The following is a 15,000-nucleotide window of genomic DNA, read 5'->3' on the forward strand; positions in this document are numbered from 1 at the left end:
TCATGTGAGAAATCTGAAAATATATCTGCGTGTGAAATTTACCTAACAAATCTGCTTTAATTTTAGGGATCTAATCTTTACCTATTTAAAAAAAAATTGTAATAAGAAAATACTAATTTCATAGATGTTTTATTTATTAAATATTACTTTAGAGACACTTTCATTTTTTCAAAATGCTTATTTCCTTTTATTTACATCTTAAATGTAATATGTCCTGCTATTTTATTTTATTATAAAAAATGTTTTGCTGCTGCGTCAAGACATTTCCCCCTGGGGATGAATAAAGTATAATCTACATTAGACACATTTTCACCTCTACCTCTGTGACCTATGACCCCACTACTGTGAATATCAGTAAAGTAATATAATATATATCATATCTATCCTCTATTTTCGTCTCCTTGGTACATTGTTTTCCTTCCATCTTTCGACACATCTAGTTCTCATTACGCTCTCGTATGTTCCCTCGGCCCCGGGATGAAGACGTCTCATTAAAACAATTAAAGGTTAATTCAAACGATTACCCTTTTTGGTTATTAATTCCTCTGCAGACGCTGAACCGGGCTCGGATACGAGCGGCGATACGGCGAGTCGAAAAGACAATCTCCTTTGTCTGTGGTTCACTTTTCATCAGCGGGTTCCGCGGCATAATTTTCTCATTTGTTCTCCCGTCTTGGGAAGAACAAATGAGAAAATTATGCCGCGGAACCCGCTGATGAAAAACCAGCTCGAGCTCCTGGAAGCGGAGGCAAAGGAAACCGAAGCAGAAAGCAATAACAAAATAATAACGACTCATATGCGGCGTATTGCCCGGCATCTCTTGGGGAGATCCACAATATTCAACATGGTTTCTCTCTCATTCGAAGTCCCACGTTTCTCCGTTTTTTTTCTCTGTGACCCTCGAGCTTCCCTCGAGCTCCGCCCCCGATCTGAATTCAGACGGCGTTCGCTCTGCGTCGAGGGAAACTGCAGCGACAGCGCTCTACAGAGGGCCTTTTTTATTCAGTATCATCCCCAGTTTACCGCCGCCTTGTCTTCTCACCATCTCGTGTACTGGTTCCCCCACTCCCACTCATCCTCCCACTCATACTCCCACTCATACTCCCACTCATACTCCCACTCATACTCCCACTCATCCTCCCACTCATCCTCCCACTCATACTCATACTCCCACTCATACTCCCACTCATACTCCCACTCATCCTCCCACTCATACTCATACTCCCACTCATACTCCCACTCATCCTCCCACTCATACTCATACTCCCACTCATCCTCCCACTCATACTCATACTCCCACTCATACTCCCACTCATACTCCCACTCATCCTCCCACTCATACTCATACTCATACTCATACTCCCACTCATACTCCCACTCATACTCCCACTACCCCACAGGGGACGGTTCCTGCTTGTGTCCAGTACAATGGTGACGATGGAGCCATTTCATCTGCATATCCAGTTTTCATCTCAAGACCAGAAGGATGGAGAACATGGAACCAGTTTTCAGCGGGGCTCAAACTGAGACTGGGTCCTCGTTTCCTTTGCAGGCTTTGCTTTGTCTGAAGAGAAGCGGATTAGACAGTTGGACCCCCAACAGGGCCACGTTGGACAGCCTGAGGGGCTATTTGGGGCATTGGCACAAGCTAAAGGGGCAGTTGGGGGGGACGGCAGGGGCCCAAAGTTCTAGAGTGGCAGTTGGGCTCACGGCGCAGACTCAAATGTAAGAGGGGCCTTTGGAGCCCAGCAAGGGAACCTCCATGAGAACCCAGAGGTGTTCCTTGGTCACTTGAGGGGCTCAGGTGCTGTGGAGCACTTCGGCTGACTGGAGGGGCGGTTGTGGCAGCTTAGCAAAGGGTCCTTCCCTAGTGGGACCGTCACCGAGTTGTCCTTCCCTAGTGGGACCGTCACCAAGTTGTCCTTCCCTAGTGGGACCGTCACCGAGTTGTCCTTCCCTAGTGGGACCGTCACCGAGTTGTCCTTCCCTAGTGGGACCGTCACCGGGTTGTCCTTCCCTAGTGGGACCGTCACCGAGTTGTCCTTCCCTAGTGGGACCGTCACCAAGTTGTCCTTCCCTAGTGGGACCGTCACCGAGTTGTCCTTCCCTAGTGGGACCGTCACCGAGTTGTCCTTCCCTAGTGGGACCGTCACCGGGTTGTCCTTCCCTAGTGGGACCGTCACCGAGTTGTCCTTCCCTAGTGGGACCGTCACCGAGTTGTCCTTCCCTAGTGGGACCGTCACCGGGTTGTCCTTCCCTAGTGGGACCGTCACCGGGTTGTCCTTCCCTAGTGGGACCGTCACCAAGTTGTCCTTCCCTAGTGGGACCGTCACCAAGTTGTCCTTCCCTAGTGGGACCGTCACCGAGTTGTCCTTCCCTAGTGGGACCGTCACCGGGTTGTCCTTCCCTAGTGGGACCGTCACCGGGTTGTCCTTCCCTAGTGGGACCGTCACCGGGTTGTCCTTCCCTAGTGGGACCGTCACCGAGTTGTCCTTCCCTAGTGGGACCGTCACCGGGCTGTCCTTCCCTAGTGGGACCGTCACCGAGTTGTCCTTCCCTAGTGGGACCGTCACCGAGTTGTCCTTCCCTAGTGGGACCGTCACCGGGTTGTCCTTCCCTAGTGGGACCGTCACCGAGTTGTCCTTCCCTAGTGGGACCGTCACCGGGCTGTCCTTCCCTAGTGGGACCGTCACCGAGTTGTCCTTCCCTAGTGGGACCGTCACCGAGTTGTCCTTCCCTAGTGGGACCGTCACCGAGTTGTCCTTCCCTAGTGGGACCTCCACCGGGTTGTCCTTCCCTAGTGGGACCGTCACCGAGTTGTCCTTCCCTAGTGGGACCTCCACCGGGTTGTCCTTCCCTAGTGGGACCGTCACCGGGTTGTCCTTCCCTAGTGGGACCTCCACCGGGCTGTCCTTCCCTAGTGGGACCTCCACCGGGCTGTCCTTCCCTAGTGGGACCTCCACCGGGTTGTCCTTCCCTAGTGGGACCGGCAACAGGAATGAACCGGGTGATGGATCACTCAATGAAACAGTAGAATAGAAAATATCTTTTCTTATTTTCCCACTGCGGGACCCAATGAAAGAGCTGGAGGCCAGCGCCCATATTGAGCAGCTGAGGGCCGTGTGTTTGTTGGTCAATAACAACAAGCCATCAGATTTGTGTTTCCTTTCCCCTCTCGTGTGTCGTCCGTCAGATCCCTCGCTTCCAGCTTGCCGTCTCAGGTAATCCGTCTCCATTTGGCTTCCCATGGCCCCCCTGTAATGATTACGTATTGCTAGTCAACCCCATCGATCTTCTGCAGACAATCCAATTTTTATCTTTACTGCACGGGAGAAAGAAAGCCATGAAACGGAGCCCAGATATCACATGACCTGCTCAGAGTGTTGGGATGAGGTGTGTGAAGCTTCAGCTCAAACACTCGTCATTGTCAAGTCTGTCGTCGAGGAGGTGCTTGAAGTGTAAAAACTAACGAGGAAGTTAATTAGCTGTCGTAGGAAATGCGTTTGGTTTTATTTGCGGCCGCTGCCGGTGTTCAGAGAAACGTAAGACCCAGAAGAGCCGTCATCATGCAGCTTTCAGGAGGACAAATCTCCCAGCAGCACCTTGTGCTCCCTCCACTGCAGCTTGCTGGGGATTAGAGATGTTTGTGTTCGCTTCCTCCTGGAATACACACACACACACACACACACACACACACACACACACACACACACACACACACTGACCACTTGTTGTCTGAATGCTGAGTAGTTGAGACCACGTGGTGTTTTTAAAGATCCCGTTTGTTTTATTCATTTTTTTCACAATAAACTTTCCTCCACATTTTAGTTTACTGATGATGACGATGCACAGCCCATAATTCTCCGATGTAATCCCGTGAGCCGTGTTTGGGAAGGTGTTCCTCTGCATCCTGAGCCGTACGATGACCGGCCTTTCGCTTCATCGGGTTGAGCGTTCAGCTCTCTAAAGTCCCACTTTATAAGTTTCATAATCTTCATTTGTGATTCTGGCCGAGACGCTAAGAGGAGAACATGTTGAGATGCTTCTCTGAGAGTGAGACCGGTTCAAAGGCCAACGCATCTTTAATGCATCACAACAATGTGCTGCACCTTTAAGCCTCCCGTGCTGTTGACGATTATCAGTAAGCAGCTTATTTGTGGCCGGTGGAAGTCCAATATTTCACAATGCGAGGTGGAGAGGCTTTTATGGATTATGTGGGTGCAACGAAACAACATCCAGGAATGTGGGGGTCTCCAAGATGGAGGCCACACAGACCCTCTACTGAGGCCCTGAGGCCCGGAGGCCCTGAGGCTCGGAGGCCGGGGACTGCAGTCTCTCTTCCAGAGGCTTTTAAAGGGGTTGTGCCTGTGTGGATGATGGAGATGATGAAGATGATGGAGATGATGAAGATGATATCAGAGCCGCGTGAAACACAATCCAGCTTGTTGGTCATTCCTGATTCTGGTGTCTCTGAATAAGTTCCTCCAGAGAGGACACAGTTTTTCATCTCGACCTTTTAGAAGTCGTATTCAGACTGAACGACCTTCAGAAATGCAAACGTGTATTTGTTTAGCGTGTTCCCTGAATGTTGGGAGTTTCCCACGAAATATTGGAAGACAAACAAATTAAAATATAATTATCAAGACTGAAAAAATAAACACAACGTGTGTGTGTGTGTGTGTGTTGGGTGGATTCATCTGCCTCACTGCTCTTAGTCTCCTTTCCTGCGGCACTCAAACACATCTCCAGTGTTGTTGTTGTGTAGCTGGTATGTGTGTGTGTGTGTGTGTGTGTGTGTGTGTGTGTGTGTGTGTGTGTGTGTGTGTGTGTGTGTGTGTGTGTGTGTGTGTGTGTGTGTGTGTGTCATGGCTGCCCACTGGTCACCAACATGCGCCCACACACACCGTGACCTCATCAGCTGTCAGCATGCATCACGCAGGAGGCCCCCGAGGGCCCTTAGTGCACATCAGGGCTCATTTGGGATTAATTGGCTCTCGGTGCTTCGTGGAGCTGCAGCTGTATAATATTTTATTTATATATTTAATCATGTTTTATAAGATGTGTGTTTATGTAACGTCAACCCTTATCTTATTAAATCAAATGGTGTAAATATGTACTTGCGTACATGTGATGCAGGAGGTTTGAGGTAGATCTGATTTCATGAGAACGGCGTCGAGGAACCAGGAAGGAACCAGGAAGGAACCAGGAAGGAACACTCTGGTGCCTTCACACAAATATTATGTACATCGAAGTCTTTGTCTCAGCTTTTAAAACGTTACGATAAGAACAGAAACCATAATTATCTTCTGGAACTATCGGAGGTTTCTTTTACTCAGACGCCAACGTGAGCCTAAAGAGATCCAGGATCTAGACCAGGACTGGTCCCTGCAGGCGCTCTGACTTCCTGTCTGTGTGTAGTGTGATCTCTCTCCAGGTTTCTATCTGTTCTCAAACTAGATCTTCTTGTTCCTTTTCTTTACATTGCATATTCAGAGGAGGCAGCATGTAGGTATCTTCTAACCTCACGCACCTCCTTGGCTGCATGAATCACCTTTTGAATTATTTCTGTTCTACTTGTTGCAGCGCCAGGAAGGAGATATTCCTTCATTACGCTGTTTCCTGTGTGTTTTATTAGTGTTGAAGTTATTTACAACATTCAGTAGATTTGCTTGATTGCTTCTTTGATATTTCTTAAGTCTGTGCTGCAGTTCGTAAAGTTTGATTCTGTCTCATGTTTCTTCCTCCTCCTCCTCCTCCTCATCTGTTCTGTGGCTGCATGTCCTTGTGTGTCTTCTGCATGCAGCTCTCTCACATCGTATATATGCATGTATATATTTAATATCGCCCTTTAATGGTGCCCGTCTCTTCTCCTTCAGGGGAGGTGCTGTTTCAGATGGCCGAGGTGCACCGACAGATCCAGATCCAGCTGGAGGAGATGGTGAGGAGCACGTGGTGCTGCAGATTGTTTATTACACATTGACACTCCGACTCTGGGTGCACTTGAGAAGCTTCTAATGGACTTCTTACTGCAGGAAGCCGTTCATTCACTTCCCCAAAAGACGTTTCCTTGAATCGGCCGAGAGGAAGTGAAGAAGTTTAAATCTAAATGCACAGATTACGGTTGTTTTACAGCGTAATTAGGCAAAGAGCAGATGGTTCTAAGAAGCTCTTCTCCTCTTAGTTCCTGCTGCTGGTTGAGAACATGAAGAAGAGAGAATGAGATGGAGAGAGAGTTGGTTTTAGTAGATCATTTATTTAACTTGAAGGTAGTCATTGTAAGCCCAACCATGTTGTTGTTGTTGTTATTGTTGTTTGGTCGAAGGCAACAAATTTGTTCAATTTACAACGTTAAAAATGTAAACTGTGACCGTAATGCAGGAGAAAATGACTTTGTAATGTAATTGATTGTTTTGATGGATACACAGTTCTAACACACACACACACACACACACACACACACACACACACACACACACACACACACACACACACACAACTCATCCTCGTGTGTCGTTCATAACAAAGACGTCTTTCTTGCTCCACAACGCTGCAGGGATGCGTTTCTCTTTAATTAGTGTGTGTGTGTGTGTGTGTGTGTGTGTGTGTGTTCCATTGTTCTGAAGCCTTTGTGTTCCATTGTCTTCCAGCTGAAGTCGTTCCACAACGAGCTGCTCACAGAGCTGGAGAAGAAGGTGGAGCTGGACGCGCGCTACCTGAACGTGAGAAACACACACACACACACACACACACACACACACACACACACACACACTTATCTATAATATATTAACTCTCTCACGCTGGCTTTCATCCAAATCACTGCAGCGAGTTACATAAATGACTTCCCACCGACTTATGACTCATTCTGTGAAAATGATGAGTTTTACAAAAGATGATCATAATTGTTGCCGATCAGTACTTTGGGACTCGTACCTTCACAAAGAGGCGGACCTCCTGACAGTTTGATAGACGTGTGACACCCCGCTGACTCCACGCTGCCCCCCTCAGGCCGCGCTGAAGAAGTACCAGACGGAGCACAAGGGCAAAGGGGAGAGCCTGGAGAAGTGCCAGGCGGAGCTGAAGAAACTACGCAGGAAGAGCCAGGGCAGCAAGCACCCGTCCAAGTACGGAGACAAGGAGATGCAGGTCAGTGTGTGTGTGTGTGTGTGTGTGTGTGTGTGGGGGGGGGGGGGCTGCTGCAGCAAAGGGAAGTTCAGTGCGTGGGTTCGGGAGATGCAGCGTGACCTTCATCAAGGTCAACCCCTGCGAGGTCAGGTCACACATTCGTCATCCCTAGAACCTGCACGGCGTTTAGTGGGAGGGGTTTGAACGAGGTTAGTTCATAAGGATTATTAAAACAGGATTAAGGATCCTTTGATGTCATTAGCTGCTTTGTTTGACGCGTTAATGTTCAGTTCCTGTTATGATTTATATGTTGAAATGTTGGATTTCAGTCGGATAACCTGCTAAAGAAAGGTTGAATAAATACATTTAAATAGTGTTATTGTTTAAAAAACACACACACAATTAATCAGAATTAAATTCATGGAAGTGCTTATAAATAAATCATATTTTCGGGAATCGGGACCTTTTTAAGTGTGTTTGTATAAAGATATATATATATATATATATATATATATATATAGATATATATATATATATATATATATATATATATAAATAAAACATAACACACTAAAAAGCAACAAAGAACAAACGGTGTTTAATACCGTTACATAACATTTGTTTATGATATCAGGTGGAACGAGGCATATTTCTCCGTCGTTCAGGTGGGTTGGAGGCGTGAGGAAGGTGGGGGCACATGGTGGGCGTGGCCTCTTACACAACGAGAGAGCATTGTGGGTAATGGGGCTTCGTCCACACAGTCACCTGCAGCTCCATCACATCTGGATTCCTGTGTCCACACAGGAAGAGAATGTGCTTTCCACGCCGCTGTTTGGTTGAATGTGGGGGGTGGGGGGTGGGGGGGGCGGCCCCCTCAGGGGTGTGGGGGGTGGGCTTATTGTGTAATTGTTAGCCCGCCCCCCCCCCCAGTGTGTGTGTGTGGGGGGCTTATTGTGTAATTGTTAGTGTTGATTCGATGGACGGCTGGTGGAGCGTGAAAGCAGCGGAGTGCCGGTCGAAAAATCGATACGCAAGAGAACTGTGTGTGTGTGTGTGTGTGTGTGTGTGTGTGTGTGTGTGTGTGTGTGTGTGTGTGTGTGTGTGTGTGTGTGTGTGTGTGTGTGTGTGTGTGTGTGTGTGTGTGTGTGTGTGTGTGTGTGTGTGTGTGTGTGTGTGTGTGTGTGTGTGTGTGTGTGTGTGTGTGTGTGTGTGTGTGTGTGTGTGTGTGTGTGTGTGTGTGTGTGTGTGTGTGTGTGTGTGTGTGTGTGTGTGTGTGTGTGTGTGTGTGTGTGTGTGTGTGTGTGTGTGTGTGTGTGTGTGTGTGTGTGTGTGTGTGTGTGTGTGTGTGTGTGTGTGTGTGTGTGTGTGTGTGTGTGTGTGTGTGTGTCCCCTTAATGAGGCTGTAGAGTGTCCTCCTCACTTCATGCCCTCCACTGAACCTCACTGGAACTCCTTTTGGAGCAGAAATAAAGAACATTAATAATAATAATATAAAGTCCTCCCCGTTCACGCCTCCGGCTCATGGTTGACGTTGATATTAAAGGCGATGTCAGTTCACTACGGTGGCCCTCAGGGGCCAAGAAGCTCCGCCCCCAGTGTGAGGAAGCTCCGCCCCCAGTGTGAGGAAGCTCCGCCCCCAGTGTGAGGAAGCTCCTGTTTGTGGCATCAGAAAGAAATCACACTTTAGTTTTTCTGTAATAAAGAATGAAGAGTGAATGTTTCATCTTCTTCCAGTAGAAGGCAGTGAGATCTGCACTATATAAATATATAAATAAATAATTGTTTCATGTAACAACATGTTCAGTTCATTATGAGTCCACCTGTAAGTAATTAATGCGAAACACTGGATTATCGTTATGAACACTTGATTACTTCCCAGCATGCCGATGGAGCTCAGTGACGACAACCAGAAGATAAAGAATCGTGGAAACATTTCTTTATTATTTTAATGGATGAGATCAGAAGAGCTGGCGGTGGCAAAAGTCATCTTATTAATATTATTATATTAAAGTATTAGGTTAAATATACATATATTAAGGTTTATGCACCATGAGCACAAACTGGAATAATAATAATCAACATTTTAATGTATAAAACGGGTGTGTGTGTGTCAGTTCATCTCATATATCCATAGTGTGTGTGTGTCAGTTCATCTCATATATCCATAGTGTGTGTGTGTGTGTGTGTTAGTTCATCTCATATATCCATAGTGTGTGTGTGTCAGTTCATCTCATATATCCATAGTGTGTGTGTGTGTATGTGTCAATTCATCTCATATATCCATAGTGTGTGTGTGTGTGTGTGTTAGTTCATCTCATATATCCATAGTGTGTGTGTATGTGTGTGTTAGTTCATCTCATATATCCATAGTGTGTGTGTGTGTGTGTGTGTGTGTGTGTGTCAGTTCATCTCATATATCCATAGTGTGTGTGTGTGTGTGTCAATTCATCTCATATATCCATAGTGTGTGTGTGTGTGTGTCAGTTCATCTCATATTTCCATAGTGTGTGTGTGTGTGTGTGTGTGTCAATTCATCTCATATATCCATAGTGTGTGTGTGTGTGTCAATTCATCTCATATATCCATAGTGTGTGTGTGTGTGTGTCAATTCATCTCATATATCCATAGTGTGTGTGTGTGTGTGTCAGTTCATCTCATATATCCATAGTGTGTGTGTGTGTGTGTCAGTTCATCTCATATATCCATAGTGTGTGTGTGTGTGTCAATTCATCTCATATATCCATAGTGTGTGTGTGTGTGTGTCAATTCATCTCATATATCCATAGTGTGTGTGTGTGTGTGTCAGTTCATCTCATATATCCATAGTGTGTGTGTGTCAATTCATCTCATATATCCATAGTGTGTGTGTGTGTGTGTGTCAATTCATCTCATATATCCATAGTGTGTGTGTGTGTTAGTTCATCTCATATTTCCATAGTGTGTGTGTGTGTGTGTGTTAGTTCATCTCATATATCCATAGTGTGTGTGTGTGTGTGTTAGTTCATCTCATATTTCCATAGTGTGTGTGTGTGTGTGTCAGTTCATCTCATATATCCATAGTGTGTGTGTGTGTGTGTGTCAATTCATCTCATATATCCATAGTGTGTGTGTGTGTTAGTTCATCTCATATATCCATAGTGTGTGTGTGTGTGTGTCAGTTCATCTCATATATCCATAGTGTGTGTGTGTGTTAGTTCATCTCATATTTCCATAGTGTGTGTGTGTGTGTGTCAGTTCATCTCATATATCCATAGTGTGTGTGTGTGTGTGTGTGTTAGTTCATCTCATATTTCCATAGTGTGTGTGTGTGTGTCAGTTCATCTCATATATCCATAGTGTGTGTGTGTGTGTGTGTTAGTTCATCTCATATTTCCATAGTGTGTGTGTGTGTGTCAGTTCATCTCATATATCCATAGTGTGTGTGTGTGTGTGTGTCAGTTCATCTCATATATCCATAGTGTGTGTGTGTGTGTCAGTTCATCTCATATTTCCATAGTGTGTGTGTGTGTGTTAGTTCATCTCATATATCCATAGTGTGTGTGTGTGTGTGTGTTAGTTCATCTCATATTTCCATAGTGTGTGTGTGTGTGTGTGTCAGTTCATCTCATATATCCATAGTGTGTGTGTGTGTGTGTGTCAGTTCATCTCATATATCCATAGTGTGTGTGTGTGTGTGTGTCAGTTCATCTCATATATCCATAGTGTGTGTGTGTGTGTGTGTTAGTTCATCTCATATTTCCATAGTGGGTTCCTTGTCAGTGTCTTGTGAGTGACAGGCTGTCACACAGCCTGTCACTCACTTGTCCTCAGCACCCTCCCCCCACCCACCTGGTCATGCAGCTCTGAGTCCTGTGTGTGTGTGTGTTAGTTCATCTCATATATCTATAGTGTGTGTGTGTGTGCTACCTGAATGCCTCTCCACCTCCACAGTCTGTATGACTCATAGTGGCCTTCATCATCCTCCTCTTCCTCTTGTTGTTCCTACTTCATTGGATCGCTGTGCGCCCACATGAAAAGATGCTTCACTGCTGGACCACATTCTAGCAGCTGATTGGGATTCATGTTTCTCTTTCCACACACACACACACACACACACACACACACACACACACACACACAGTTTTAAAGGTTTGAGGTTGTGACACTAGAGACTGGACTAGTGTCTAGACTTGAAGATTAAATGTCAAAGACTGAAACTCATTATCAACACAATCTAATGTGTTTTTGTTGTTTTACATCATCTTTAAATACAATATTGTAATTTATATATTTTAAACCACATTTACTTCCTAAAAGCTTAGTCCAGCCTTAAAAAAAACAACATATTTATGATTTTGTGGAGAATTAGCCCATTTAATACATGTATTATGTTTAGATAAGAATACTGAGAGATAATTATATAATAATGAATGCATGAATTATCTTAATTAATTCCCTAATTAGCACGTCTGGTTATGCTCAATAAGTGACGGTGATTAAAGCGCAGCATTAGGTAACGTAAGTCCCTCATTTAAAATAATCCTGTTTGTTTCTTTGCCTTCCGGCAGAGTGTGTGTGTGTGTGTGTGTGTGTGTGTGTGTGTGTGTGTGTGTGTGTGTGTGTGTGTGTGTGTGTGTGTGTGTGTGTGTGTGTGTGTGTGTGTGTGTGTGTGTGTGTGTGTGTGTGTGTGTGTGTGTGTGTGTGTGTGTGTGTGTGTGTGTGTGTGTGTGTGTGTGTGTGTGTGTGTGTGTGTGTGTGTGTGTGTGTGTGTGTGTGTGTGTGTGTGTGTGTGTGTGTGTGTGTGTGTGTGTGTGTGTGTGTGTGTGTGTGTGTGTGTGTGTGTGTGTGTGTGTGTGTGTGTGTGTGTGTGTGTGTGTGTGTGTGTGTGTGTGTGTGTGTGTGTGTGTGTGTGTGTGTGTGTGTGTGTGGTCCTTCAAAGGATTCACACAATAGGATTAGCTTGTGGCGCTCAAACGTCTCGATATTCTTCCATCAAACTCGACCCCGTCGACCTCCCCCCCCTAACGTCTCCCCCCCCCCCCTAACGTCTCTCCCCCCCCCCTAACGTCTCTCCCCCCCCTAACGTCTCTCCCCCCCCTAACGTCTCTCCCCCCCCCCTAACGTCTCTCCCCCCCCTAACGTCTCTCCCCCCCCTAACGTCTCTCCCCCCCCTAACGTCTCTCCCCCCCCAAACGTCTCTCCCCCCCCCCTAACGTCTCTCCCCCCCCCCTAACGTCTCTCCCCCCCCTAACGTCTCTCCCCCCCCTAACGTCTCTCCCCCCCCTAACGTCTCTCCCCCCCCTAACGTCTCTCCCCCCCCCTCTCCCCAGTACGTGGAGGCCATCAGCAACAAGCAGAGCGAGCTGGACAACTACATCGCCGAGGGCTACAAGAACGCGCTGTCCGAGGAGAGGAGGAGGTACTGCTTCCTGGTGGACCGCCAGTGTGCCGTGGCCAAGAACAGCAGCGTGTACCACAGCAAGGTGAGGAGGCGTGTGCGGCAGAGTGTGACTCCTCCCCCTTCGCACTGGGTGCAGGTGAGGAGAGGGTGCCCTACTTCAAGCAGCATCTCAGGGTTCCTCTCCTGGAACATCTGTTCCTCCCGTCATCTGCTGTATGAATAATGTGGAATACCATCTTTACACATTTACTAAAGCAGAGCGTATATTTTCAGATCCAAATGATTTATTTTGTGATCATTTTTAGCACAAACTATCCTGTCTTTTACCCACAATGCCCTTGTGTTCCTTCCCTCCTTCAGGGGAAGGAGCTCCTGACCCAGAAGATCCCGGGGTGGCAGCAGGCGTGTGCCGAGCCCAACAAGCTGCCCGACCGAGCCCTGTTCCTGGCCCAGCAGATGAGCGGCCTGGCGGGCGCCATGGTTCCCGGTGCTCATCACCCGGGCCTCCCTGAGCCCGCCCCGGGTGCTAAGGCTCTGCCGGTGCCCCCGGAGCTGGCCGCCCTCCGGGCCGGGGCCATGAGCCAGGTGGGTTCCCCCTGTAGTCCTCCTGAGCCCTGTAGTCCTCCTGAGCCCTGTAGTCCTCCTGAGCCCTGTAGTCCTCCTGAGCCCTGTAGTGCTCCTGAGCCCTGTAGTCCTCCTGAGCCCTGTAGTCCTCCTGAGCCCTGTAGTGCTCCTGAGCCCTGTAGTCCTCCTGAGCCCTGTAGTCCTCCTGAGCCCTGTAGTCCTCCTGAGCCCTGTAGTCCTCCTGAGCCCTGTAGTCCTCCTGAGCCCTGTAGTCCTCCTGAGCCCTGTAGTCCTCCTGAGACCGGTGCATGTTTGTGTCTTTATTTGCAGTAAAATGTCACTGTTCACAAATATATTTTTTTCTTTTTTAAGTCCTTAAACTAAGTTTTAACTTCCAAAACAGTGCTTGAGTAGCCAAGTGAAGACGACACACACACACACACACACACACACACACACACATTCCATGTGTTGTGCTCCCCTGTTGCATCATGGGAGCCCTCAACGCATCCTCAGAAAACTCTTGTGAATGCAAATAAACTTGTTAATGATCCGTGCTAATTAGCATCCTCGGCTCTTGAAGCGCCACTGAAAGTCTTTAAAGCAACATCAACTCACACGCTGACCCAGATTCACGCTGCACCTCGTTCATGATTATTATATATATATATATATATATATATATATAACGAGCTGGTGGGTGTAAAGAGTGTTTTGCATCTCCTGCAGAGGATGCTGGGAGGTGTGGAAGGAGGGATGCCGGCGATGAACGGCACCGCGGGCGCTCACGGAGGAGAGGACTACCAGCAGTGGATGGAGGTCAAGGTGGCCCAGGGCAAGGCCTCGACGCAGCGGCACGGAGGGGAGGTCTACTCCAACACCCTGCCGGTGCGCAAGGCCGCCCCCGCCAAGAGCAAGACCCCCCTGAGTAAGGACACACACACACACACACACACACCGTCTACGGGGGTGGAGGGAGCTGGGAAACCTTTAGCTCTAAGTATCGTTGCACTTCAAAGAGCATCTGGGAAACATCTGCCTCCATGTGAGACGCAGCCTGTGCACTTTTAATAAGAAACGGGAATAGACGGAGATGTGGAACTAAAAAATGGAGGAGGAGAGAAATCAGATGTAGGACTCGGAAACTGAGTCGTTTGAAGCGGTGCAGCAGGAAGTGCAGCAGGAAGTGGAGCAGGAAGTGGAGCAGGAAGTGGAGCAGGAAGTGGAGCGCATGGAGGGCGGAAGCTCCACGCCGCGTTGGGAGACTGACAGCTGTCCGTCTTTCTCTCATGAACCAGCGGAGACCCGCACGCTGCCCCGGTCCAGCTCCATGGCGGCGGGCCTGGAGAAGAACGGGAGGACCCGGGTCCAGGCCATCTTCTCCCACGCGGCCGGAGACAACGGCACCCTGCTCAGCTTCTTCGAGGGCGACATCGTCACCCTGCTGGTCCCCGAGGCCCGAGACGGGTGGCACTACGGAGAGAACGAGAAGACCAGGATGTGAGTGGAATGAAACGTTTTTTTATTTATTTAATGTCCACCGTATTTGCTATTTTGTTATCTTGCTGATATCTGGCGCTCCCTCACCTCGTCCAGGCGTGGCTGGTTCCCCTTCTCCTACACGCGGGTGATCTCTGATGGCGACGCCAGCTCCACGAGGCAGCTCCGAGTCCACAAGTATGTCCCGGAGCTCGTACTCAACATGTGCTGATACATTTCCGTCGTGTTTATCACGGGGCTTCATATGAAATCAAACTTTCGAAAAGCAGCGATCGTCCCTGATTGGCCGACCGCTTCCTGTGTGTTTTCCAGCCTCCACGGGAAGAGCAGCAGCACAGGGAACCTCCTGGAGAGGGAGGACGTCCCCGTCCCCGAGTACGGCGTCCACGCCCGCATGGCGGCGCAGAGCAGACAGCAACGGCCCTACAGCG

General features: G+C 48.0%; 1 protein-coding gene across 1 annotated transcript in view; it reads left to right on the plus strand.

Annotated features, from left to right (window-relative positions):
- The window catches only part of LOC117748360 (brain-specific angiogenesis inhibitor 1-associated protein 2-like), a 28,976-nt gene that overhangs the window by 12,922 nt on the left and 1,054 nt on the right, over positions 1-15,000 (plus strand). Inside the window, exons 4-12 of the mRNA XM_034558035.1 lie at positions 5,877-5,938; positions 6,648-6,719; positions 7,009-7,146; positions 12,435-12,587; positions 12,866-13,090; positions 13,799-13,997; positions 14,368-14,569; positions 14,666-14,746; positions 14,882-15,000. The exon at positions 14,882-15,000 is cut by the window's right edge and continues 23 nt beyond it. Of these exons, the coding sequence (XP_034413926.1) occupies positions 5,877-5,938; positions 6,648-6,719; positions 7,009-7,146; positions 12,435-12,587; positions 12,866-13,090; positions 13,799-13,997; positions 14,368-14,569; positions 14,666-14,746; positions 14,882-15,000 (1,251 nt within the window). The remainder of the gene's footprint in view (positions 1-5,876; positions 5,939-6,647; positions 6,720-7,008; positions 7,147-12,434; positions 12,588-12,865; positions 13,091-13,798; positions 13,998-14,367; positions 14,570-14,665; positions 14,747-14,881) is intronic.

The sequence above is a fragment of the Cyclopterus lumpus genome, chromosome 19 (assembly GCF_009769545.1).
Source record: "Cyclopterus lumpus isolate fCycLum1 chromosome 19, fCycLum1.pri, whole genome shotgun sequence".
NCBI classification, from domain to species: domain Eukaryota; kingdom Metazoa; phylum Chordata; class Actinopteri; order Perciformes; family Cyclopteridae; genus Cyclopterus; species Cyclopterus lumpus.